General features: G+C 41.5%; 1 protein-coding gene across 1 annotated transcript in view; it reads right to left on the reverse strand.

The window, feature by feature from the left end:
• Positions 1 to 25517, reverse strand: part of CDH13 (cadherin 13) — a 587120-nt gene that overhangs the window by 238502 nt on the left and 323101 nt on the right. Inside the window, 2 exon segments of the mRNA XM_033156828.1 lie at positions 6422 to 6457; positions 6460 to 6562. Coding sequence (XP_033012719.1) covers positions 6422 to 6457; positions 6460 to 6562 — 139 coding nt within the window.

The raw sequence follows: 25517 nt of genomic DNA on the forward strand, positions 1-25517 counted from the left end.
GGGAGAAGATCAGTATTGGCTGTAGTGGATTAATAATTGGAACACCTTGGATTTTATTCAAGGACACACTTATGGATGTACTTAGCAGTAAGGAAACAAAATTGTCTGTGAATGGGTTCTTCTGCTATAAGTGCTTTGTATATGAAAGGGAAGAAAAAAGCATGTCTATTCAATCTGCTGACTACAGAAAGCTCTTAAGACAACCCCCCATAGTTCCCCCGAGGTTGTTAGAATCACAGGTCATAGCCAAGAAGAGATCCTGCCGTGCTCAGCAAATTGAATGCAATTTTAGTCATTTGCAAGCTTAAGTGGCCCTATTTTCCCCCTGCCTACACACCAGACATGATCACAAGCAAAACTGAATTGGGCATGCAAACACACACACACACACACACACACACACACACAACACAACAGCAGACCAACTCTCATTATAATCCTGGAGACATAAACATCAAACAATAATTGCTGCAGAATGGACAATCGGAGAAGAATTAGCTCTAGCTTTGCCCATTTCCCCAGGTGAACTTTGGTATTGATGACTTTGCCTAATGTCTTTGGATTCCTGCACCCTGATGATTTCATTTCTATGCATCTCCACACTAACCTTCATTTTGCTGCTGCTGCTGCATCAGATTAACTGAAAGAGGGCAGCCTTCTATGCTGCATGTGACTAGAAGAGCAGTGCAAGGTGGTCCATTAGGGCCAATGGGTAGGACCCAGTCTGCCCTCTGCCAGCCCCTCACTGCCTGCCTTCTTACTTGCATCCAGTCCAGGGGTGGCAGCACTGCCTGTCAGATTGCTCCTCCTCCTTGGCCTCAGTGTTGCCCTTTGTAGAACTCAGCAGGGAGAAAGAAGACGGGGACAAAACTAGAACTGGTTGCTTCTGCCTGTCATTGGCTCTAGTTCTGCCTGTTATTGGCTCCGCCTGCTGATGGCCTCTCTTCCTTCTGCCTTACCAGTCCAGATAAACACCAGCCACTACTGATGAGGCTTCCATGAAACCACATTCAATGAATGACAGCAGCTTACAACCTCCTAGCATGTGGTCATCCATAATGCATGTCCTGTGTTAGACAAGCCCCTTCCCTGTTTCCGCATCCAGTTCTGCAAACAATGGTTTTATGATACTAAATGTTCCTCAAGGCTACTGTTCTTAATTCCATGCCATGTGCTGTTCTCAATGCCCCTTTGTTCCTGCTAATTCTTTGCAGGCACTTTCCATCAGTTCTGCTTTGGGGGTTCCTCAGCAGGAATGCAATATACATGGGTTATTACGGCTTAATGGAAAAACAAGTTGCCAATGTTTCTTTTCTTTTCTAAATGTGATTCAAAAGCAATTTTAACCAGGCACTCTTAAAAAAGAAAAAAGAAAAAAGAAAAAAAAGAAAAACAACCAAACCACACACACCACATTTTGGGCTCAGAAGGATTTGCTCCAAGCTTCAGATAGAAGTAAAAACATATGAGGAATCACTGGTGCAAACTGACTCAAGCAAATGAAATAGGATCCCAGTGATGACTGTTAAGCAATCCTAAGGGAGGGAGGGAGGGAAGGAGATACAGCAGCTTTTGTCAGCTTTGAAATTTCCAAAAGGCCAGCATACCTGTTAAGTGTCTGGCTAGCTGTCCCCTCACTAAGCTCATTTGTAGACAGTGGATGGCTTCTGCTTGTGAACTGCAGCCAGTAATTGCCTCTCGCATTCACCTGTGATATGATAACATCCTCACTAGATCATTATGAATACAGTCCTCAGGCACAACAAAGTGTCCTTCTAGAGAGTTAGCTATCTACAATTTTGTTTCTCCGGTAAAGAAGAAAGGAAATTGGGGGTTTGTCCTTGCTCATGGACAGAATTCAGAGTTTCTTTAATGGCGCTATTAGTGAAAATGTACGCCTGTGGCAATTGCAAAGAAGTCAGGTTACAATGGAGATCTCATTCACACAAAAGAAATTGCATCAGTTTGCATCAGGAACCACTGAGGGTAGAGCTAGGAATGCTTGGCTCCATCTGAAGCTGTCTTGAATAGCCAATCACCACAGATGCAGTTTGGTGCATCTTCTAGAGCAGTGAAAAATTCTAAGAATGCACAAAGAGCCTTCAACTTGACTGTGTACATCCATTCAAGGAGTGATGGGGGTCTGTCCTACCTGGCATGTCTCCATGTCAAGACAAAAGTGTGGTGGGTCCTTATATGAGATGCATCGTTTGCAGATGATGGAGCATTGACAGTGCACTCCAAGGAAGCTCTACAGGGACTCATCAACCATTTTGTCCAAGCCTGCATGGAGTCCAGCCTTATCAGCCTGGCAAAGACCAACTTCCTGAGTCAGGACATCACCATCATTAGCACTGGTGACCACGTGCTTGAGGTGGTAGACAATTTTGTTTACCTAGGCTCCACAACGACCAGCAATCTTTCCATCGATGCTGAGCTGGACAAGCATATTGGCAAGGCAGCTATGACAATGGCTCATGTCTCCAAAAGGGTATGGGAGAATGTGATGCTAAGAACCAATACCAAGATGAATGTCTACCAGGATTGCATGTTGAGCACACTGCTTTATGGTAGTGAGTCGTGGGTAACTTACACCCACCAGGTGCAATGCCTCAATCCACATTAACTGAATCAGGAAGATTTTGGGCATCACATGGCAGGACAGTCTCAAACAAAGATGTGCTCTCCCAAACCCACATTCCCAGCATGTTTGCGCTCCTGTCTCAGTGACATCTACGCTGGCTGGGTCATGTCCATATAATGGAAGATGGCAGAATTGCCAATGACATGCTCCACGGGGAGCTGGTTTCAGGCACCAGCCCTGTTAGCAATGAAATCTGCATTACAAAGATGTCTTGCAAACATGACATGGAAGCTGGCAACATTAACCCTGTTGTGTAGGAATCCCTTGCAGATGACCACAGCGCCTGGAGACAATCAATCAGGTTCTGTAGCCACAGAGGAGGAATGACCACCAGAAGAAACACCAGTGTACACTTGCATCAGCACAACTGGACACCTTCATCTGCCCCTGCTGGAACAAAACATGTCTTTCCCATGCCATTCTCTACAGCCACAGCACACTGTAACTCTCCAACAGGTATCTGAAGAAGTGTGCATGCACACGAAAGCTCATACCAGGAACAAACTCAGTTGGTCTCTAAGGTGCTACTAGAAAGAATTTTCGATTTTGTTTTGACTATGGCAGACCAACATGGCTACCCACCTGTATCTCCAACAGTTTGACTTCAATCCTGAAGGCACAGTTTCTCATTGTCTCCTGAGAAAGATGGATGTCAACCAAGAAAAGCCTGCTGGATGAGGCCAATGGGCCATGTAGCCCAGCATCCTGTTTTCACAGTAGCCACCCAGATGCCTATAGGAGACCTTCAGGCAGGACCAAGCACTATAGCACTCTCTGTTTATATTGTTTCCAGCAGGTGGTATTCAGAGGCATCACTGCCTCCAGCTGTGGAGGCAGAACATATCCTTTGAGGCTAGTAGCCACTGATAGCCTTCTCACTCATGAATTTGTCCAGACCTCTTTTCAAGCCACCCAAGTTGGTGACCATTACTACTTCCCCCACTCAGTCACAAAGCTCATTGTGGTGACCTTGGATGAATCACTGTTTTTCAGCCTGACCTATCTCACAGGTTGTTGTGAGGATAAAACAGAGGTGGGGAGAACCGTATATGCCACCTTTGGCTCATTGGCAGAAATACGGGACACACATGTAAAGTATATGAACTAAATCCCACTCAGAATAGACTGACTGAAATTAATGAAACTAAGTTAGTCATGCCCATTAACTTCAATAGGTCTACTCTTGAGTAGGACTAGGATTTACTGCCACCTTTGGCATCCACTGCCATTTGCAGGGTGCCACATTGGCTTCCCCTGCACTAGCGTATTCATTAAAAAAATAAAAATGTTGGTGTCACATTGACTAATGGGAATTTGCTTTGCTTTCCATTGCAGGCTTCAGCAATTTTTATCTTTGCTTAAAGATAAAGTTTAATATCACTCCAGCTTTTATAGTTTCTCCCTAATTAAGGAACCCAGACATTCGATCACTGGGGACAAGGAGTCATTTTGCAACACAACAAAAGAGCTAAAACATCTGTCCTGGTAAGAAATTTATTTCCTATAAAACCCTCTTGCTATGAAAAATAGTAAGAAAGGAAAAAAACAGTGTGGTTGGGAAGAGTGGGATTTTAAAATGGCAATATGTTTGATCGTCCATAATTATATAGTGATGCCGAGTTGGGAAAAGGTTCAGAGAAGGGGATTCAAAAGGATGGAGCAACTCCCCTACAGCAATTGAGACTTTTTTTCGCTTTGAGAAAAGGCAAGTAAATGGTGACATGAAAGCAGCTTATAAAACCATGCATGACATGGAGAAAATGGGTAAAGGAATGTTTCCCTCTCTCTCTCATAAGACTAGAATTCATGGACAGCCAATGAAGTTGAATGTTGGAAGATTCAGGACAAATAAAAGAAAGTCCAGTCATACCTCATGTTATGGACGCTTCAGGTTACGTGTTTTTGGGCTGCGGACTGCGGGAAACCTGGAAGTACCAGAATGGGTTACTTCTGGGTTTTGCCGCTCATGCATGTGCAGAGGCGCTAAATCGCACTTCGTGCATATGCAGAAGTGCCAAATCGCGCCAGCGCCTGTGCAGACGTGGCGCTTCAGGATGCGAACGCTGCGGGTTGCGGGTGTGCCTTCATCACGGATTACATCCGCAACCCGAGGTTCATACAGCACATAGTTGAACTATGGAACTCACTTCCACAGGAGGCAATGATAGCCACCAACTTGGATAGCTTCAAAAGAAACTGGACAAATCCTTGGATGGTAAGGCTAGCAACAGCGACTAGCCATGATGGTGATACTTCTCTGAATGCTGATTGGTGCTGACAAAGCCTTCAAATCGACTCACTGTGAGCCCCATTTTGTTCATTTTTCAGGCTCTGTTCAGATGTGCACCACATCTGCAAACAGACAGTTTTGTTATCTAAACTAGCCAAAGGTGTCGATCACAGCAATGTTAGCATTGATGTGCTGAATGCTGCTGCCAGTAAGGCTTAATTTTCAAGGAACAATATGGAGTGCACTCTGCATTTGCATCTTTACCTGCCCAGCCATACATTGCATCCAGTGCAGGGCAGGTGGGAGTGTTCTGGGGAAAACAGGCCTGCAGGCTAAATTAGGAACTCTGCTGGGCCTAATATGGCCAGCAGGCCTGACGTTTCCCATGCCTGACAACAGTGGTTTGGATTCAAAAGCACATTTGTGCTAAAGGAAAGCTTCCTAGGGGTAGCAGGTACCATTTTTTATGCACCCATTCTTTACCAAAATACAAAAAAATAAAAAAAAATGCCAGCAAGACATGAGTTAGGCCACTAAGTTTGTGACCGATACGCTAACAAAATTTTCAGGAATGCTGTGTGCATGTGTGTATATGTATGGGTGTTAGTTGGGAAAAGTTTTGAATAAGGCAACTCCGACTTACAATCTGAAGTGGTGCAGCTTTGTTGTGCTTCCTCAGATTTCTCCCACTTCTACATTTGTAGTCAACATCACAATCTCACTGTTTTATGACCCTCCTTACAGTACAAACTTTTGTCTTGCTTTGCAAGAAGTGCATTAGCAAACTTTGAAAACAATTCCCTGCATCTCTAGGATATTGTCGCAACCCCTTACATCAAGCCAGTCCCCAAATAATAATACAGCAGACATTTTTCATTCAGGAGTGGTCACAGCCTCAGTGGGAGAGCTCAGTTGTGTTGCAAAAAAATGACAATGATCTAGTTTTTACATTTCTATGACTACGTCAGTTTACAACAAACAAACGCACAACATATCCACCAAATAATTCAAAATCAAATAGTCACACTTTTCAAATGGAGTATCTGGATTCTTTAAAAAAAAAAAATCCTGCACAAGAAACCATTCTCAACCACTTTTTTTTTTTTAAATGCTAGAATAAATGAGCTCAGGGGACAAAAATGTTTTCCACTGGCAACACTTAGCTCATTTTAGCATGTTACTGATTGCATTCAATATACTGCCTTTTCCTTTTCCTTTTATTCATATTATATCTGTTATCCTCCCTTCCACCGTCCCTTGCGCTTAGGATGATATAAATTAGGGTTGGGGGATACCTGGCCCTCCAGGTGTTGTTGTACTCTTAACCCTCATTAACCCCAGTGAGCATGGCCAATGGTCCTGTGACATCTGTAGAGAGTCATTGGTCTAGCAATCTGCAAGAGCCACAGGTTCACAGTCTCTGCGTCAAATGAACCTGGTCAATCATGGTCAACCAACATACATTGGGTTCAGGTGGATAAACATGCATAAAATTTGCAGAGAAACAAAACCTATAAGCAATTGCAGTATGTCTGCAGATAGTTTACCTGTTGGAGACCCCTCCATGACATGCCCGATGTAACCTCCCGGAAGAGAGGCCTGTTGTCATTCTGGTCAATAATGATGATATGTAGAGGGACTGGGCCTTCTATGGTTTTGCCACTGGCATCAGTGATCTCCACCTGGAACTGTATAAGTAAAGGGAAAGAGAAAGTTAACAGTCAGATTGTTATTGGGCATCAAAGGAGGAGGAAGATAAAAAGGAAAGGTTGACATCAGCATTTTCGCCATAACAAGGCCGCAGGCAAGGTTAGCACTTGGGATGGCTGAGCTCTGTGCTAAAGGCAGGATGGTGTGAGCATAAGCATTCGGAAGAAAAATGAAAGAGTTCACGCTGAGATCCCATTGGGCACTTTACAATTGAATTGCCAAATTTGTGGAGGAAGCAACGAAAGAAGGAAAAAGGGGGAACACACTTTGATGCTAATGAAGTGAATATTTGCTTAGAATAAGTCTTTTTTCCCCCTCCTCTCTCTCCTTCAAGCATAATTACACTTAAGGGGAACATACTGAACCAAAATAAATGAAAGATAGGTTGTAGCTGGAGATGCCACAAATAGGACTCTTAGAAGAAGGGGGAATTGTCTGCAACTATACTCTGGTCTATCCAGAGCATTCTGTTCTGTCCTTTGTAATGATTTCAGAAGTAACACCCCAAGTATGGCTCAATCTAACAAGTGGATCAAGCTCCTAAGCTAGGGATAGCAGAGGTGGGATCGTACTGTACCTCTGGACATTTGCATGTAGATCAGCATCAGTGGATGATGCCCAATATTTAATAATAGCAAACCGACATGACTTTTCAAGGCAGATCAGCTGCTGAAATGAAGAAAGTTGGAGTAATCGGGAGTAGACCTCTGTGTGAAAGCAGTGTTAGTATAAAACTGAAAACAACTTATGAGTCTGCACTCAGAGACACCCAGTTCTTTAATTCTATTACATGTATTTCACCTTTGGCTCTGGTTGGTAGATCTTGGGGTTCTATTCTAGTACAAAACAAAGTAAATCCAAGGAGCTCACCCACTCCAACAAGGAAAATCCTGTGGGATTTTGTTCCAGCTGAATTTGATGCAGGGCAGATTCCATAAAGAGGGCTCTGAAAATGCCTTATTGCCAGTCACAACCCACCCCAACTTTCAAGATGGGGAAGTCCCAGACCTGAGAAATCCACATAGATGTTACCAGTGCTTTTTTTCTGGGGGTACGCAGGGTACGCATAGCCCTAAACATTTTGTGAATCTTTATACTTTTGTCCATTTACTGTATTGATTTTTTTTGCAATTTGAACTATAAAATGGTGATTTTCTTAAGTCAAAATGAGAGTACCCCTAAACATTTTTTTTAAGGGGAAAAAGCACTGGATGTTACATTTCAGGAAGATTTATACAGGGCAGGAGTGAGGAATGTTTATCTGTCTGAGGCCTACATTGCCACAAAGCTGTTGAGTGTGGCATTCCAAAAGTCGGCACATCAAGACACTCTACAACATACACACATGGATATACACAAACAAATCCTTACTACACAAAAATTGATGGAATGGCACACACACTTAATACAAACCTACATAATACAAACATATACTTAATACAGGACCACCCATCAAAGAGCAATCTCTCTAACCCTGTGTGATAATTCAACTGTTGTTACTTTTTAAAGTGCTTCATATTACAGCCTAAAGCTTTACCTCAAGCCTAAATGTCACAGGCAGCATTTTTGGAGTGAAAGGGGTTCTCTCACACACATTGCAATGCTTAATGGCTAGGCTTGGGAAAACAACGATTGATTGTCTTCAAAAGGAGGTTTTCCCCCTTTAAGCCTAATTGTCGGTGGTAGGGGACAAGAGTGAGAAGGGGAGGGTTGTAGGTCAGATGGGGAGAACGAGTGGGCTGCATCCAATTCATCATGCCATGCACTGGCAGGACGACAGGGAGGAGGAAGAGGATTCTGGCGAGAGGTGTAGCCAGGACTGGGGCACACTTGGGAAAGCAGGGCATGAGGAGAAAGTACTCACAGGGTAATGGAGGCTGGTGACGGGATGGAGGTCAGTGCACAGGATCCAGAGCAGCAGGACCCATCAATGGAGCCAGACAGGACCCTGTCTCCACAAACATGGCAGTCGCTGAGGTATAGGGAGCAGTGGGAGTGGCACTCTAGGAGGTTGAGGCAAGCAAGGGCCCAAAGCCCAGCTTCCTAGCTGGCAGGTGGAGCTCGCTAGCCCTGAGAGGAAGTGTGTGATCCTCAGCTGTAGTAGGCTTGGCACAGGTGGGGGTCACAAGCCTAATCAAACCCAGATGATGCAATCAGCATGCAAATTACAAAGGGGCAACAGAGCTGAGGTGCTGTGTCTGCTCAACTGCCCATGTTGATGGGCTTTAACTTGGATGCCCCTGAACCTCTATGGGACTGTGCTTTGGGTTTGATTCTAGACTGTATCCTCACTGCTGTCTTCAGACTTCGCTACTTCAATTGACTCTGGATTGTATTTCCTGACCTTTGCATGTGCTTGTATGGATTATCCCTCAGACTTGTAACTTTGGATTTGACATACCAACTTGCTGCCAAGGGGTCAGGACACATAGGATGACAGTTCCCCATGTCTACATAGGAGAAGGTCCTCCTCCATATATCCAAGTTCCAAGCCATTTAGGACTTCAGAAATTGGACTAGGGATGGGTGAATCTGTAGTTCAGTTTCTTATTTTTCTTAAGTTCACATCCCCACATTTCCACATCAGTATGCATTTTTAAAAATCCTTGTGAAAATTCAGGAACACTTTGATGTGAATTCTCACAGTATGCATGTTTTGGTATGTATGTTTGCCTAATATGCAACTTTTTGCAAAAAATGATTTCTCCTAATATAATGCATCTGTGTATGCAATGCTCTCTCTAATATATGCTCAGTTATAAGTGTTTTTTGTACACTGTACTTGGCTAGAGAACTAGACTGAAAAATTCAGAGGATAGTGAGTTTCAACGGAAAGATGAGTTCCATTTTCATACTGCTTCAGAAAGTATGGATTGTATATGTTCTCTTTTAAATACAACTGCATCAATTCCCTACCCCACTCATACCTGGACTGTACCCGCCACCTGAATTGATCCCAGATGCACAATGGGAGCCTGTGAAGTTTCTCCCAGTGCAAGTGGTATAACATGATTGGTTCAGATATATGCCCATTAATGGCTCCGTTTCACCAGGCATCCAGAATTATGTCTTGCACTTGCTGAGAATTGATGTAGATCATGCTATATGCTGCACGACAATCAATCACTCCCTCCCGAAGGTCTCACTCTTGGCTAATAAACATTCCTGAGAAAATCACCTTTGCTCATTGCATCTCCTATTCAAAAGCACGTTCAGATCCCGTGCCACCCCCACCACACCCTTGACCACCTTTCACAGCTACAGCAATCTTTAAAAGCAAGCAAGCAAGCAAGCAAAGAATTGCTGTATCTGTGGGCTTTCGGTAATATCCTTCCTGTTCTCATGAAGCTATTGTTCAAATAGACTGCTTCTCTTATAGATGTGAAATGAGGACAAGTATTTGGACAAAAATAGTGGCTTACGACCAAATCTAGTGGCTCACAGATCAAATCCAAAGCAACCAACAGAGTAGAGAGGTGGTAGCCTTGCCACTTCTATCTGCTATCATTATCAGCTCTGCCCTATTCTAGACAGAAATAACCTCAAAGCCCCCTTTTCCTTAGTGTATCCAGGATTTTACTTTGGAAAGTAGAAAGTGTCACATGTCTTTTTGCAGCCAAAGATTTCAAAAACCACTCCACACAAACTGCATCAAGACTTAGGCTGCATTCACATGGCAAATTACTCCCACAATTTTCTGTGTTAAATAAATTGAATAAAGTGATGAATTGTAAGGTTGGCACACTCCCCCCCCCCCATGCTGTCTTTATGGGGGGGATCATGGGGGAGCAAAAGCAGGCGTGTGTGGAAAGGGTGAGGTAGTAGCAATGTTGACCAATGACACTTGCTGTTGTCTTGCCCCACACCTACTGGTGTGAATGAAATTCAAACGAGAAGGTGGTATTTCTATCAAAAAGCCACAATTCCACGATGCAACAAGTACTGCCATTTGAGAGGAACATTCAAATATGTGACGGAAGCACTTGCATTATAATCAGGAAAACTAATGTAATACTCCCTGCATCTGAATGTACCCAGAGTCACACAAAAAGCCTGCAGGGAGGGACCTGATTAAAGACATGAAAAGCCACCGGCCTAGTGGCCTCCAGTGCACTTCCTAATGCACTGTCCCACACACATTTGCACGACTGTTGTGCACACAGAGAGCCAAATAAAACAGTGGGGAAATACTACATACAGCAGTAGAATATCAGCTCCCATGATTTCCTGGAAACAAGAGAGTCTTAAAGCACACTTCATGCATTCAACATACACAGATGTCCCCATTGAGTCAAAGTCCCCACCCCCACCCCACTGATGTTGCACAGCTTCTCCAGCACTGCACATAGAGCATGGCCCACTATGCAGGTGTCCACACAGGGGTTTGGAGATTGTCATAGCTATGTAGTGGCCAATACTATAGATAGAGTGAGACAGTCACTCATGGGTTCCTTTTAATAATCTTGGGAATTGTAGTTAAGGGTGCTGAGAGTTAGTTAGGAGACCCATGTTCCCCAACCAGAGCTACATTCCTAGAGTTCCCTATGAAGAGGCATTTATTGTGAAACCACTCTGAAAATTGTAGCTCTGTGAGGGGAATAAAGGTAAAGGTAAAGGTACCCTGACAGTTAGGTCCCGTCGCACATGACTCTGGGGTTGAGGTGCTCATCTCACTCTATAGGCCGAGGGAGCCGGTGTTTGTCCGCAGACAGCTTCCAGGTCATGTGGCCAGCATGACTAAGCCGCTTCTGGCAAACCAGAGCAGCACATGGAAACACTATTTACCTTCCCGCCAGAGCGGTACCTATTTATCTACTTGCACTTTGACGTGCTTTCGAACTGATAGGTGGGCAGGAGCTGGGACCAAACAATGGGAGCTCACCCCATCATGGGGATTCGAACTGCTGACCTTCTGATCGGCAAGCCCTAGGCTCTGTGGTTTAGACCACAGCGCCATCCGCATGAGGGGAATAGGGGCCCACTAACAATTCTTAGCATCCTTAACAAACCACAACTCCCAGAAATCTTTGGGAGAAGCCATAACACAATGTTTTACAGCCCACTAGAGTTATCATATAAAGCAATGTCTCACCCTGTGCTACATAGTGATAGGTGAATCTGTCAATTTCTGTTTCTCCTTTGTTTTCCACATTGCCATCAGTTTGCATGTTTTTTAAGGGTCTTCATGAAAATTCATCCATATTTTTGTGTGAATTTCTCCATGAATATGCACAGTTATATGCATACGTTACCCTTTACACATGGCTGGAAAACAGCATTGCAAAATTCTGAGAAGTGCAGGTTTTAGTCCATGTATTGTTTCAGAAAGTGCAAATTGGGTAGGTTCGCCTTTAAGCATGAACTCAATTGAATTCCTCTCCCATCCTTAATACTACAAAGCCAATACCAACCCCCTAAAATGCAGCTAACAAGTACAAAGAAGGAGAAAAGCAAAACTGTGTATTGAGCCAATTAGAAGTGAACCAGTTCCAAACACAAAACTGTACAGTATTGAGTTAACTTATAGGCGTCTGACCTGCACTGCAGGATAGGGATTCAATTCAAGGTGATAACAACACACATGAAATGAACTGTGTTTGGGTTTAAGTTTTCTGGTAGTAACATATAGGATCAGATAGTCCCTTCCAAAAAATAAATATTGAGCCTCCAACCTTGCACAGCCAGGCCCCCACAAGACACAATGTACCAGACTGGAATGAGATAATAAGCCATTCCTCTTAACAAAGGAATTAGAATTCTGACCTAATTCTCTCCCAGTTGGGTTCACTGTGAACCTATAAATACTCATAAATATCATGCACCTGAGAAAGGAATAGATTAATTGCATAAACAAATGAGTTGGAACACTTTCACGAGCCCCTGTGGATTATTCCTCGTCTGGGAAGGATGCAGTGGGCTAGCAAGCTCTATTTCCCAAATATTCATTGCCCTGGGTTGCTCTTGCAGGTGAGACTGGTAGCCCCTTGTATGAGAGATCTGTTTCTGGCCCCAGTAACACTTATTTGTTCCTCTTGCCTCACCGTCTCCCCTAGTGCCCAGTATTCATAAAATAAAATAAAATAAAATAAAAAATGTAAGAAAACCATGCCAGATGAGGCCAATGGTCCATCTAGTCCAGCATCCTATTTTCACAGTGACGTCCCAATGGGAAGCCTGCAAAGAGGACCCAAGTGCAACAGCAGCCTACCTATTGTGGATCCTCAGCAGCTGGTGTTAAAGCTAGTAGCTGCTGATACTTGGATCCTCTCCCCTCCTTCTAAGGATAAGGCTCTCAATGGCTACAAGCCGTGATGTCTAGCTAGAGGTGGCGGCAAAGGTCCCTGTCAACTGGGGCCAATGACCTTAACTCAGGATAAAGTAACTTCCCATGTCCTGAACTGAGAAGCCAAACCTGCAGATTTCAGAGGGGAATGGCTGTAGCTCGCAGGCAGGAGCATTCAGGTTTAACCCTTTGTGCCGCCAGGTAGGGCTGGAAATGATTCCTGCCTGAAACTCTGGAGAGCTGATGCCAGTCAGGGCTTACAATACTGAACTAGATGACCAATGGTCAAAATGGGAATAAGGAAGTTTCCTATGTTTGTGGTCAACTGCGTTTCAAGTAATGCACATGTACAGATTGTGGCTGGATCTAGACACATTAAAAAAGTGTTTCAGGAAAACGTGTTGTAAACCTAATAATGGGAAATCACATTGCTGAAAGATGGAACTCCACAGCGCCATCTGGTGTCACAGTGTTATAAACACATTTAAACTCATTTTCTTTACTAATGTAGCTGAATCCTGTGTGTGAGAGGGTGTATTCGAGAAAGGGGGAGAAAGCTCAGCATTTCATAATTGGTGCTGTGAGGTGCTTGCACTGAGATTAAAGAGGCTATTAAAAATTCCCCTTCCTTTCCCTCTATTCCATAATACACAAGGCAGACGAGACTGAACAAGTGTCTTATTTTTAGATAGAAACCTCTTATTATGCATGTTTTATCTCTTGCATGTTTGACTGGGGAGATATTATTGCCGGCAAACGTTAAGCACTGGAGAGTTATCGAAATGAATACTTTTTTTTGTTTTGTTTCCTATGATCACACATTTTGTTTGTGTATTTGAATGTGATACCCATATTTCAGAAAGATCTCTGTTCCCCCAGAGCACCAGGCGTTGTCCATTTACAATAATGTTGTGCCTGGAGAAATTCAAACATCTGTTATATAGTGATGAATGAGGGCAATATTATAAAGGACATCCCTTACCAGTTTATACTAATTCACAGAAAATAAAGCCATTGATGATGACTAGCCATGCTGGTTGTGTACTACCTCCACTATCAGTGGCAAGATCAGCGATGGGATATGGGGAAGTGGTATATTGGTTGCAGAGCATCTGCTTTGCATCCAGAAAGCTCCAGATTCAGACAGCAACACCTCCAGCTAAGGTTGGCAGAGACTTTTGCCTGGAGAGCCTCTGCCAGTCAGTGCAGACAAAACTGAGCTAGATGACAATACTGAGCTGACAAGACACATTCCTATTACCCATTGCAGAGAACACAAGTGAGGAGAGTGAAGTTGTGGACATCGAATTGCCTGCTATGGGAAGTAAGATTAGATGAACATGGCAAATTGTAGACGAATAGGTACAGGCGTTTTTTGTGGGGGAATTAAAGGGATGGATGGGTCACAGCTTGTTGTTGTACTCTGATAGGCCCTAAAATGTGAGGCTGTTTTTAAAGGTTGAAGAGAGATAGCATTTGCTTTTGTTGTTAAAGAAGAACAATGTAGGATTTTATTTTTTAATTTTATTTAAAAAACCCACACATTTGGTGAAAGCTTTTAACTTTTTTTTTTTTTTAAATCCTCCACTACTGTGTTTTAACAACAAAAACAAAATCCAGAATTCTTCAGTGCTTCATGGACAACATTTAGGACAGCCTCACTTTTTGCAAAGCCCATGGACCTAGAAAAATAAAAATTGATAAAAATGCACAGCTATAATCATTAGAAAAGTAAAGAAATAGTGGAGATAAAGGATGCTTTGTGGAGGCCCTGATCAGACTTGGCACAGGTGTGGGGTGTGTTTTATTGACACCATGGATAATTTGGCCAATAAAGATTACCTAATGTTACTGAATTATGTGGCCCACCCATATAACTGATGCACACCCCTGATGTGTGCATACCACTGATATATACTCCCCTCCCCACAACATATAGAAATATGGACATATGGACACAAGAAGGGCCCCACTGGACCAGATCTGTTCACTCCAACACTCATTTCTCTGCAACAGCTAGCCAAATGCTTTTGAGAAGCCGATTAGCAGGTATTGAGTGCAACAGCACCTTCTTGCTGTTTAACTTGTATAGTTCTCTAAACACAGAGCATACCCATGAACAGGCTTAATGTCTAAGAACATCATATTGTCCAAATCCATGTGGCTGTTGTCATACATACCACCTGGTTAAGAGTCTCACAGCGCTTTGGGAATCCCAATTTTTTTAGCATTCATTTTGGCCTTTAAAGGAACATTTTCTAGACCTCATGAACAATGCTGAAAGTTAAGATATATCATTACTTAGTATAACTAGAAATGAACATCAGAACATGATAAGAGCCTGCTGGATCAGGCCAATGGCCCATCTTTTCCAGCATCCTGTTCTCACAGTGGCCACGCGGATGCAAGCCCTCAAGCAAAACGGATGCTGAAGATCACTCTCCCCATATGTGATTGCCAGCAACTGTTGTTCAGAAGCATCACTGCCTCTGACTGTGCAGGCAGGACAGTCACCATGGCTAGTATCCTTCAATAACCTCCTCCTCCATGAATGTCGTTAATCCTCTTTTAAAGTCATCTAAACTGGTGGCTATCACTGCATCTTATGGGAATGAATTCTGCTGTGTAAAGAAACACTTTTGTCATCTGTCCTGATTCTTCCAACATTCAGCTTCACCAGATGTCCACAATATCTAGTGTCATGAGAGAGGGAGGAAAATTTCTCTATTCACTTTCTCGATGCCATGCATGATTTTTGCCATTGTTGCCTCTTATTCGTCTTTTCTCTAAAGTAAAAAAAAAAAGTCTCAAACTCTGTAACCTTTATTCATAGGGGAGTTGCTCTATCCCGCTACAGACCTATGAAATATAGTTTCCTAGAGAAATATTCACTGCAAATGTTACAGTATGTACCTTTTATGCACTGTTCTGTTTCTTTGGCTTAACTATGCTTTTCCATTGATAAACAAACACAAGTTATTTGCATTCCACAATCTACAGTACAAATGTTTAAGAGATCTTTATATTTATTTTGGGAAGAAAACCCTTCAGGGAGTTTCAAAACCTCAGCGATTTTACAGAATTATGAAAAACTCATTAAACAACAAAACATTGAATCAGCTGTAAATGATGGCTCTGGCTTAGCTATTGGTTTTGGAGCTGCTACAAATTCAACTTGCAATCTACAAAATGAAGATTTTACATAAGGCATTGTAAGTAAAAACGGGTTCCAAATTCATTATCCATATTATTGCTTATCTCTTTTCCATCCCTACCAAGAATGTTTTGATAGCTAACAAAAGAAGCAAAGAAGAACTGGAAGTCAGCTTATTAAAACAACAACAATAACAATGCTTTCTTGGGTGCAGTGGCATAACACAAACAGAGCATTATATGTAATATATAATTATTTCAGTCTGTTTTCCTCCAAACAAAGTTGCAGTGCATGATAGGGTGATATTTGATCCCGTTCCCATTTAAAGAAGAACCTACCAATTTCATACTTTCCAAAACAATGCGTAAACTGAAACACAAGCGTGCTTTGAAATTCACACTTCTATGAATTTTCCAGCCATGTGATGTTTGTAAGAAACACATTTACTAGGGTAATGTGTGAAAAAAATGCATGTATTAGTGAAAATAACATACAAAAATGTGTTGAAGAAAATACAGATGTTGAGGAAAATATTTGTAAACATTGTGCATGTTATGGGAAATGAGAGATAATGAATATGCAAAAGGACTTTGAATATTCAAAGTGAGAACTGAATTTAAGTTTGCAAAAATGAGAAACCGAGGGAAGTCAAAACTGACAGATTCACCCACTGTTGGTAGAGCACAGAGACTCAATGCTTGGACTATCACACAAATTAATATTGGGTGATTAATTGTATGAGTTTTAACTGATTAAGGACAATCCTCTGCATGCATTCTCAGTAATAAACTGCAATGTGTTCAATAAGGTTTAATCCCTCAAAGAATTCTGGGAGCTGTAGGAAGGTGAGAGTTGTTAGGAAACTCCTGTTTCCCTCACATAGCTACAATTCCCGTAGTGTAGAGGGATTGAATATTAAACCATTCTGGGAACTGTAGCTCTGGGAGGAGAATAAATAGGGTCCTCCTAACAATTCTCAGCACCCTTAACAATCTAGAGCTCCCATAATTCTTTGGGAAGAAGCCATGATTGTGAATGTGACTCAACTTATTCAGCCTGGCCATTTGAGTCAGCAATCTAGGAGCTGTTCTCCTGGGTCATAGCTGTTTCTCTTAAAGGGGCCATATGCCAGATATTTTGTTGCTAATGCATCCATTACAGCTATAGTTGATATCTCCCAGTTCAACCAGAAACCAGAAACTTGTTCTAAATGGACACATAACTGGGAATGTTGCCAACCATGTCCCAACACTCAATCTTTGCTGTTATCAACATAATCATGAAAAGGCTAGAGAATGCCAATTCTAGTTTTTCTCTTTGCCCTCTCTGCCTGGTTTCAATGCTTGTGAAGGAAGTTTGGGTAGCAGACCATCCCCCACTCCCTTTGCTTGTTACTTTCAAATAAATGAGTTCCTGCTGATTCAGTCTACAGTCAGCTCTATTGAATTCCCTATTATGTTCAGCTCTTTTGCCAATGCAATGCTCAGCAACATATTTTTATAATTCTATCAACAGAACTTATTGTTACCAGGATCTTTAAACAGATTAAGGCAGAATACTAAGTATAGTTAATTTAACTTTTCTACTTTCCCTTTACAGGGGCAAATTTGAGAATGATATGGGGTGAGGATAGTATTTTAGCAGTTAGGATTCAGAGCAGGTCGTACATTGATTCCCACAGTTGATTTGATTTTTGATAATGATGAGCCAGGGGCATGGAGAGAAGTGCATAGATTTCAAGGTGGGTAGCCTTTGCAGAAGCTACTAACATGAGTTTGGCCAAACTGCGAGAGGCAGTGAAGGATAGGTGTGCCTGGCGTGCTCTGGTCCATGGGGTCACGAAGAGTCGGACACGACTGAACGACTGAACAACAACAACAAGCCTTTGCAGATGGTTTCAAAGCAAAGCAGGACAGCTAACAGGCTTCTGTTTTTTTCATTATCTGTTTTCTGTCTCAAAAAAAAAAAAATAACCTAGTAAATACAGGACACCTTTCTGCATTAATTGGCAAAGAAATAATGCTTTTGCCAATGAGTCCCAAATTAATGGATGGATGGCTAAGTGGTTGCTGCCTGGGAGATTTCAAGGACTTTTTCACCCCAGAGTTCTCAGAAGGCTCTCAGTGCACACCTATGTAGTAAAGCATCAAAGGATGTTGTTACTCCCTCCTCCTTTGATCAATGTTCTTCACAAGGAGAAAAGAGAGGGCACATCTGCTTCCAAATGCACTGCTCAGATGAGCAGATCACCTGGAAATGCTCTTCATAATGTATTGACCATCACAGTATGCCCATGTGCAGGTTCAAACATTCAGCTTTGGTGACCTGCATTGTAGGGGTGACTGGTGCCCATTGGGCTGGCAGAACAATAGGCAGGGAGGCTAACAGTAGGTGGAGCCAGAGACAATGACAGACATAGCAAATTAGTTGTAGTTTTCTAGAGTTCTAGTCACAATTCTGCTGTGTTCAGAGGGGGATTGCTATGCAGCAGAGTCTGTTATGTCTTTAACCTTAGCTACCTCTATGGAACAATTAGCACTTTAAGAGGAGTTAGTTCCCCTTCATATCAGCACACAGAAAATGTAGAGTTCAGAATCAGACCCTCCAAGTGTCTGATTCCAGACACAGTCCAGAATTTACAGAAGCCATCCCAATTTCTGATTTGATCCCAGAATGTACCACTTTGAAAGAGGGGGGGAGACACCTTCCTTTATCCACTTTCTCTACGCCATGTATAATTTTACACACTTCTATCATGTGGAGCCTGGTCATTTATGCATAGTGTTCCCAATAAGAATGCCAAACAATTTTTAAATCCACCCCCTGAAGAAAAATCCCTCAAAACCATACACTCTATCCTGCCCACCCCCATTTTATATTTCTGTTTGAATCCATAACACTCCACAAACATTTCTGTCAATCAGGTTTGGGCATCACTCTGCCAATCCAGAAACATCTTGCAGTTCAGCAACATCGGGGGGGGGGGCATTAACCAGGCTGGTAAAGCCTGAACTAGCAATTTCATTTTCAACACCCACTGAAGTTGGGAAATCCACTAGTGAAAGCCAGTAGCTACATCTTAATCCCCAAGCTTCAAAATCAGCCCCACCACATCAACTCTATAACCATTATTTGACAAAGCAGACCAGTTGCATGCAGAAATGCCACTTGGCATTTCAGAAATGCCTGATATAAATGAGCACTCATTACAGTTGACAGTAAATAGATTCACCATCTAGCAGGTAAATGGTTTAGGAATAAATGCCATATATGTGTGTGTGAATATATATCTTATATATACACGACATACTCTCTTCATTTTTTTAATATATATATATATATATATATATATATATATATATATATATATATTCCAAACAGGTGCAGTAGTAACAAATAAAACAGGCAGACTGAGCAAGTCATATTTCAGTGTAATTTGAGCAAAGGAATGTATGTGCATTATATTACTTCCTTGTCAAATGCAATACTTTAGAGCTCTTCAGTACATCATTTGCAAACAACAAGTGCCCTTTTAGTGATAAAATTAGGCCAGGTTCCTGATAAAAGGTTGGCACACAGTGCAGGAGGACACTGTGAAGGTGAAAAAAAACCCTATGCATAGCCAGCATATGTAACACCATAAGTCTTGTTGCAAAGCTGGGGAAACAATACTTGGAAATCTTTTTAGTGGTCATGGAGTTACCACTATGGTTGGGTGAGCTTGCCAATTCTGGGTTATCTTGAGTTCAGTTCTCCACACTTCTACATCAGTTTGTGATTTAAAAACAAAAACAAAAATCCTCATGAATTTTCACTGACACTTTATTGTTAATTTCACCTTAATATGCCTTTTTGGCTTGGCATGCACAATGGAGTCAGTGGGGTCATAGTGCAGTTGTCAGGTTCTCATACCCAACACGCTCATAGTAAGGAGGAAAAATTCCTTCTAATCCTTTGCTGCAGGGCCATAAGTGGTGCCTGAAAACATGCCCAGGAGATGGGCAGGAGCTGATCCCTTTCTCATTAGAGAACTTCCATGCTTGGACTATACATTGATCCAGCTATTCCTGTTTAATCAGATATAATTTGCTAATTGCAGATCCTCTATATTTTTCTATTTAGAATCAATAAAACATTTTCCACCATTCTTGAGTCTTCTTTATGGGTAGGATGGCAAACAGCAACAGCAATAGTGAATACAGATTGTATTCACTATTCACTAGAGTGATTTAAATTCCAGATGTGGGATGAATAAATAAGTCAACTTTGGCAATTTCTGGTTCCTTTATTGTTTTATCAGAATTCTGAGTTCCCTACCTTTGATCTGTGGTAACCAGCACAATCATGGTCCTCAAACAACTATAATTTAAATGTACCCATTGTATATTCATCTCTTTGGTATCCAGCAGTCACAGATGATTTTAAGATCAGTTGTGTTAACATTCCTGCAGAAACTACAACCACAGAACCAAACTGGAAGTGCAATGTATGCAAGTGTACAATAAAAACTGTCATGAAATCAGTCACCTCTATTTAGTTCTGCTGCTAGGAAAACATGAGGTAACCTTTACAAATTTCATTAAAGACTGCAGATTCATAACTCTTTAAACTGTGACATATTCCTGGTGATCCCATTGCTAGATGATGCTCCTTCAAATGGGATTTGACAGCAGGTAAACAGCACAGTGCAAGGAATTAACAGAGCGAGCTCATTTAAGGTAATAAATGCAACAGCAACAACAAAACCCATCTAGAGTGGGAAACAGGATCTTCAAGGTGGAGAACCATTCATTGCTCATTGCAACACAACATTTGAAGTCATACAACCAGTGTTCAAAACTCCCATTGTTCTAGGCACATTTTGTGAACAGGAATTTCATTAGCGTGAGCAGTTTCTGAGCTCTGGGTGCAATACTGCGCTTAAGATTTCAGATGAAAACTGCAGAGTGGAAGGAAAGGGGGACCTTTTTCTGCCTCCCCACCTCCAGCTACTCTCTGAAGATTGAAGAAGAGAACGTCTTAAGAATATTAGGTGGGTGAGCAGGGGAAGGACTAGACCATGTGAAAAATGAACATAATATTTTAGCTACAGTTCATTCATTTTCAGTTTTGTATTCTTGTTATAAAAAGCAATACATTCTGTTATTGTGCCCATAACCTAGGTTTAAGGTTCCATTTAGCTCCTAGTTTTCATATCTCAGTTTCTAACACTGCATACAACCTCTTAGCCCTTGATGACTCAGCTATCTCTTATTCAGTTCCACCCAACTGCCTGAGGCCAAGGCAATGAGCTTAGATTTCCTGATGGAGACAAGGCACACACAGCCTTCAGCTCAGTCCTCCCTTGCTTGTATCCAACCATTCTTAATGCCTTGCCCAAGGCTGAGCAAAAAAGGGCAGAGCAGCGTTCCCCGGAGCAGTTTTTGAAGGCTGTACAAATCTTGTCTCCCTCAGGTAATAAAAGTTTCTTCTTTTTTGAAAGTTCCTCCTTCCTTGCTCAATATAGTTTAATTGTTTGCTTTCACTACTCAATTTAATATTGAAAGTTGTTGAAGGAAATCATTTCTTCCTCCCCTCTCCAGTCAGCCCCTGGAAACAATGATATATGAACATTGCCTTGCTATGGAAAACAGATAACCCTGTATTCCTCTAAGTTTGCGAAGAACCACAACAGTCCTCTCACAACATCTCTCACTTATTCAAAACTACCCAAAATTTCATTGAATGAAACATTCAGATTGAGCCAGTGTGGTGTAGTGGTTAAGAGCGGTGGGCTTGTAATCTGGTGAACCGGGTTCGATTCCCTGCTCCTCCACATGCAGCTGCTGGGTGACCTTGGGCTAGTCACACTTCTCTGAAGTCTCTCAGTCTCACTCACCTCACAGAGTGTTTGTTGTGGGGGAGGAAGGGAAAGGAGACTGTTAGCCGCTTTGAGACTCCTTAGGGTAGTGATAAAGTGGGATATCAAATCCAAACTCCTCCTCCTCCTCTTCTTCTACTACTACTACTATTCGTCACTTTTTTAATTAAAAAAATGTATTCCCTGTTCTCTGGAATAGGAATTCTGTCAAGCTATGACAGATGTCCATGATCTGCACTTTCTGGAATGACAGAAGGAATTCTTGGCCCAACTGGCTTTCCTGCCTGGGTAAATGGATATTTCATACGAGTCTCAATTTAGCATTGTGTTACTATGGTTTTATTTGGTTGTGTTTGTGTTTTTAATTGTTTTGTGTTAATTGTTTTGATTGTACATCACCTTGAGAACACTGTACAGAAGGCAATTAATTAATGCCTGTCTACTACACACACTTATCAAAGGAAGTTTTCTCAGTGAATTGCTGGCAGTCAAAAATTATAGAAGCACGGGTGCCTAAACCCTATTTAAACATTACAGTAGTAAATAGGAAAGCTTGGGTTCATTAAAAGCTCTATGTATTGTGAAGACTCACACTCACAAAACAAGTGCAAAGGTGAGCGAAACTTCTGAATAACTGAAGTGGTAAATCAGCATCATTGAAGATCCAGGCATAACATAAGGGATTCTGATATCAATCTCTGCCTAAGTTTCTCCAGATCCTGCTTCACTGGTATTCAGTCATAGTTTTGTCTGTACAGATATTACATACTTAAGGAATAATATAAGTACCCATGGTTTCTTTTCTCTCAATGTAATTTGGATTGTTTTATATAAGTTTGTTTTAATGTATTGTCTGTAATTGTCTTAGTATTTTTTTAAGTCAAACTTTTGCTTGGATCTTTCAAAAGATTGCAGGGAAAGTGTGCATTTATATTGTGTCATATCATGTGCCTTGTTGTGTGCATTTTTGCACCCATCTTCTCTAAGATACCTATTTTTAAAAAACTTCTCCAAAGCATTTTTTTCACCATACTGTACATATTTTTGTGCAAACCTTTGTGCACTAAAAGTGCTTTGCCAAACTTGTAGCAGTGTGAAAGCCTATCAAGCTTTGTGCTCTGATATGAAAGCAAGTTTGGGGTCATCAAATTGAGTTGGCCTGCTACAAAAAGTAGACTGAGCAAACTCTTTATCGATCTCTTCCTGATATTAATTGGGTAGGCCACATTTGGTCAGCTATAATAGCCATTGTAATCTTCCATCTATTGAACACATTAAAAAAACCACGTGTTGCTTTCAATGCTTCTTTTAAGTACAAAGATAAAATAATTGGCCATAGTGGTGAACTAAGCTCAACATTTACACAAAATGGAAGTGGGGACACAAAGCTAGGTCTTTGAGGCTCTCTGGAGCAACCATGTAATTAGCTTTGAAGAGAGTGAGGCATAAGGGAAATTCAGGGTGACAGTTTATTCTCAGGAGGGAGCTGGCAAGAGAACCGAAGAGATAGTATCATTACTCTTCAGTTCATACAATAAAAAGAACAGGATATTTGTTATTACACTCATCCCTGTGGCTGTGAATTTTTGAGAGAAAATTGGCAGAGGCCTCCAAAGCACCTCACCAAAATAAGAGAAGAAAATTGGCCACAGGATCAGAGGTGATTTGAGGTGTGAATGAACACAAAGGCAGGTTGTGAGGAGAAACGTTAACTAGGAAAATAAGTTAACTTGAAGTGAGAAGAGTTCAGATTTGAGACTGCAGCTCAAGCAACAAGTGAGAGTAAAAAACAACTAGCTGCACAAGATTATAAAGCAAAACTTGTGCAAAGGTTCTGAAGCACTGTCAGGCTGAATGTTCTTGTCCAATGGTTTTTTACTTATCCACGAAATGAGCATGGAAGCTGCCTTACACTGAGTTACACCATTGGTGGTCCTAGCTCAATTTCATTTACGCTGACTGGCAGTGACTCTCCTGGATTTCAGACAGGGTTTTCTCCTAGCCCTATGGAGAGAAACTGAGTCAGGGACCTTCTGCATTCAAAGCAGATGTTCTTCAGCTGAGTTGCAGCCCTTTCCTAGGATGAGTGCTGGGGTGCAAAAGAAAAAATACGTGGACGATTACCGATATGTTGTAAAATCCAGAGAAGCACAGGTTTTGAAAGTTGGCTGTGCTTTGGAAAGTACAAATCAGGGAAGTTCACTTTTATATGTGAACTGATTCAAATTTCTTCCTCATCTCTGAATTGCTCTGAATAAGTAACATCTCTGAATAGCTACAATGTTTCATTTGAAGAAGAATTTTGAGGTTCTTCCATACACCAAACACCCCACCTCCCAAAACACAGATTAAGAAAAAGAAAAAGAAAAGTTTTGATAAGTCTAGTAAAAAAATTGTCAGATATCAACAAGCAGAAACATCCAAATTGACTTCAAAATGAAAATTTCATATTTCATGAAATATATAAAATAAATAAATAGGCCTAGAGATTAAATTTTCCAAAAATCTTGATGCAGAATTTATTTGCACATATTTTTTCCTCATTCCCATCTCACTTCTTGATCTCAATGAGAAGCAAGCTATTTCCCCCATAAAAATATGAACAATTAGTGCATATTATATGCATTACTAACATGTTTATGTGTGAGTATTAGTATATTACACCCATAAACACTCTGTTCCATAAAGTAACCAGCACATGAAAAGATAAAATTATTGATTTTATCAGCAAATATGTTTACAAACTTCAGGAATGTATAAGGCTTGATTCTTTCGTTCATATTTTGCATATAATGCTTGAGGTTGGGTTGCATATACGGGGTAATTTTCAAGGTTATTAGTCAGGCCAGTATTTATTTATTTATTTATTTATTTAAAGACACTGCATGTACAGCTCAGACATGAGTAGGTGCTTGATGCAAGGAACGGACTAATGTGGGCAAAGCTTGATTGGTTTGGAACCGCCAAACTCAGTGTATAAATCCATTTTAAATGGATTCATCCTCCATGAACCTCCTACCAACAAGCACAAAAAACCTCATTTACCTTATGTAGAATGCAATTAGTAGGTATATCCTGGCTCACCATTTATTTGACAGCTTTCTCATTTTCTCAAATTTACGTAATTTGACAGGGACCATTATGGACCCGTAACTGGTCTCTTGGAATGACATTCACAAGGTTGGTTCACTTATTAATTGACCCCTAGTAATGGTAATTTAAGAAGCATATTAATCTCATCTGTCAGTTCCAACACATAGCTGATGTATAAAATAATTTGCCTTTTCAAGGAGTCTTGCTAACGAAATGAAGAACTGCATTCCCCTGCCCCTCCAATTAATATGCATATTCCTTCCTTTCCACACTTGAGATTATGGCCGATTATGGTCGAACATGCAGCTGTCCTTTATGGAGTCTTCTAAAATTCCTTTGCTGCTGTCCTTTATGGAGTCTCCTAAAAGTCCACAAAAAAAGAGTCTTGTAGCACCTTTCATAAATCTGGAGTGGTGGAGGCCAACATGAGTGTGTAAATCAGGCATAGGCAAACTTGGTCCTCCAGGTGTTTTGGGACTACAACTCCCATCATCTCTGACCACTGGTCCTGTTAGCTAGGGATGAAGGGAGTTGTAGTCCCAA

Source organism: Lacerta agilis, chromosome 8, assembly GCF_009819535.1.
Source record: "Lacerta agilis isolate rLacAgi1 chromosome 8, rLacAgi1.pri, whole genome shotgun sequence".
Taxonomy (NCBI): Eukaryota; Metazoa; Chordata; class Lepidosauria; order Squamata; family Lacertidae; genus Lacerta; species Lacerta agilis.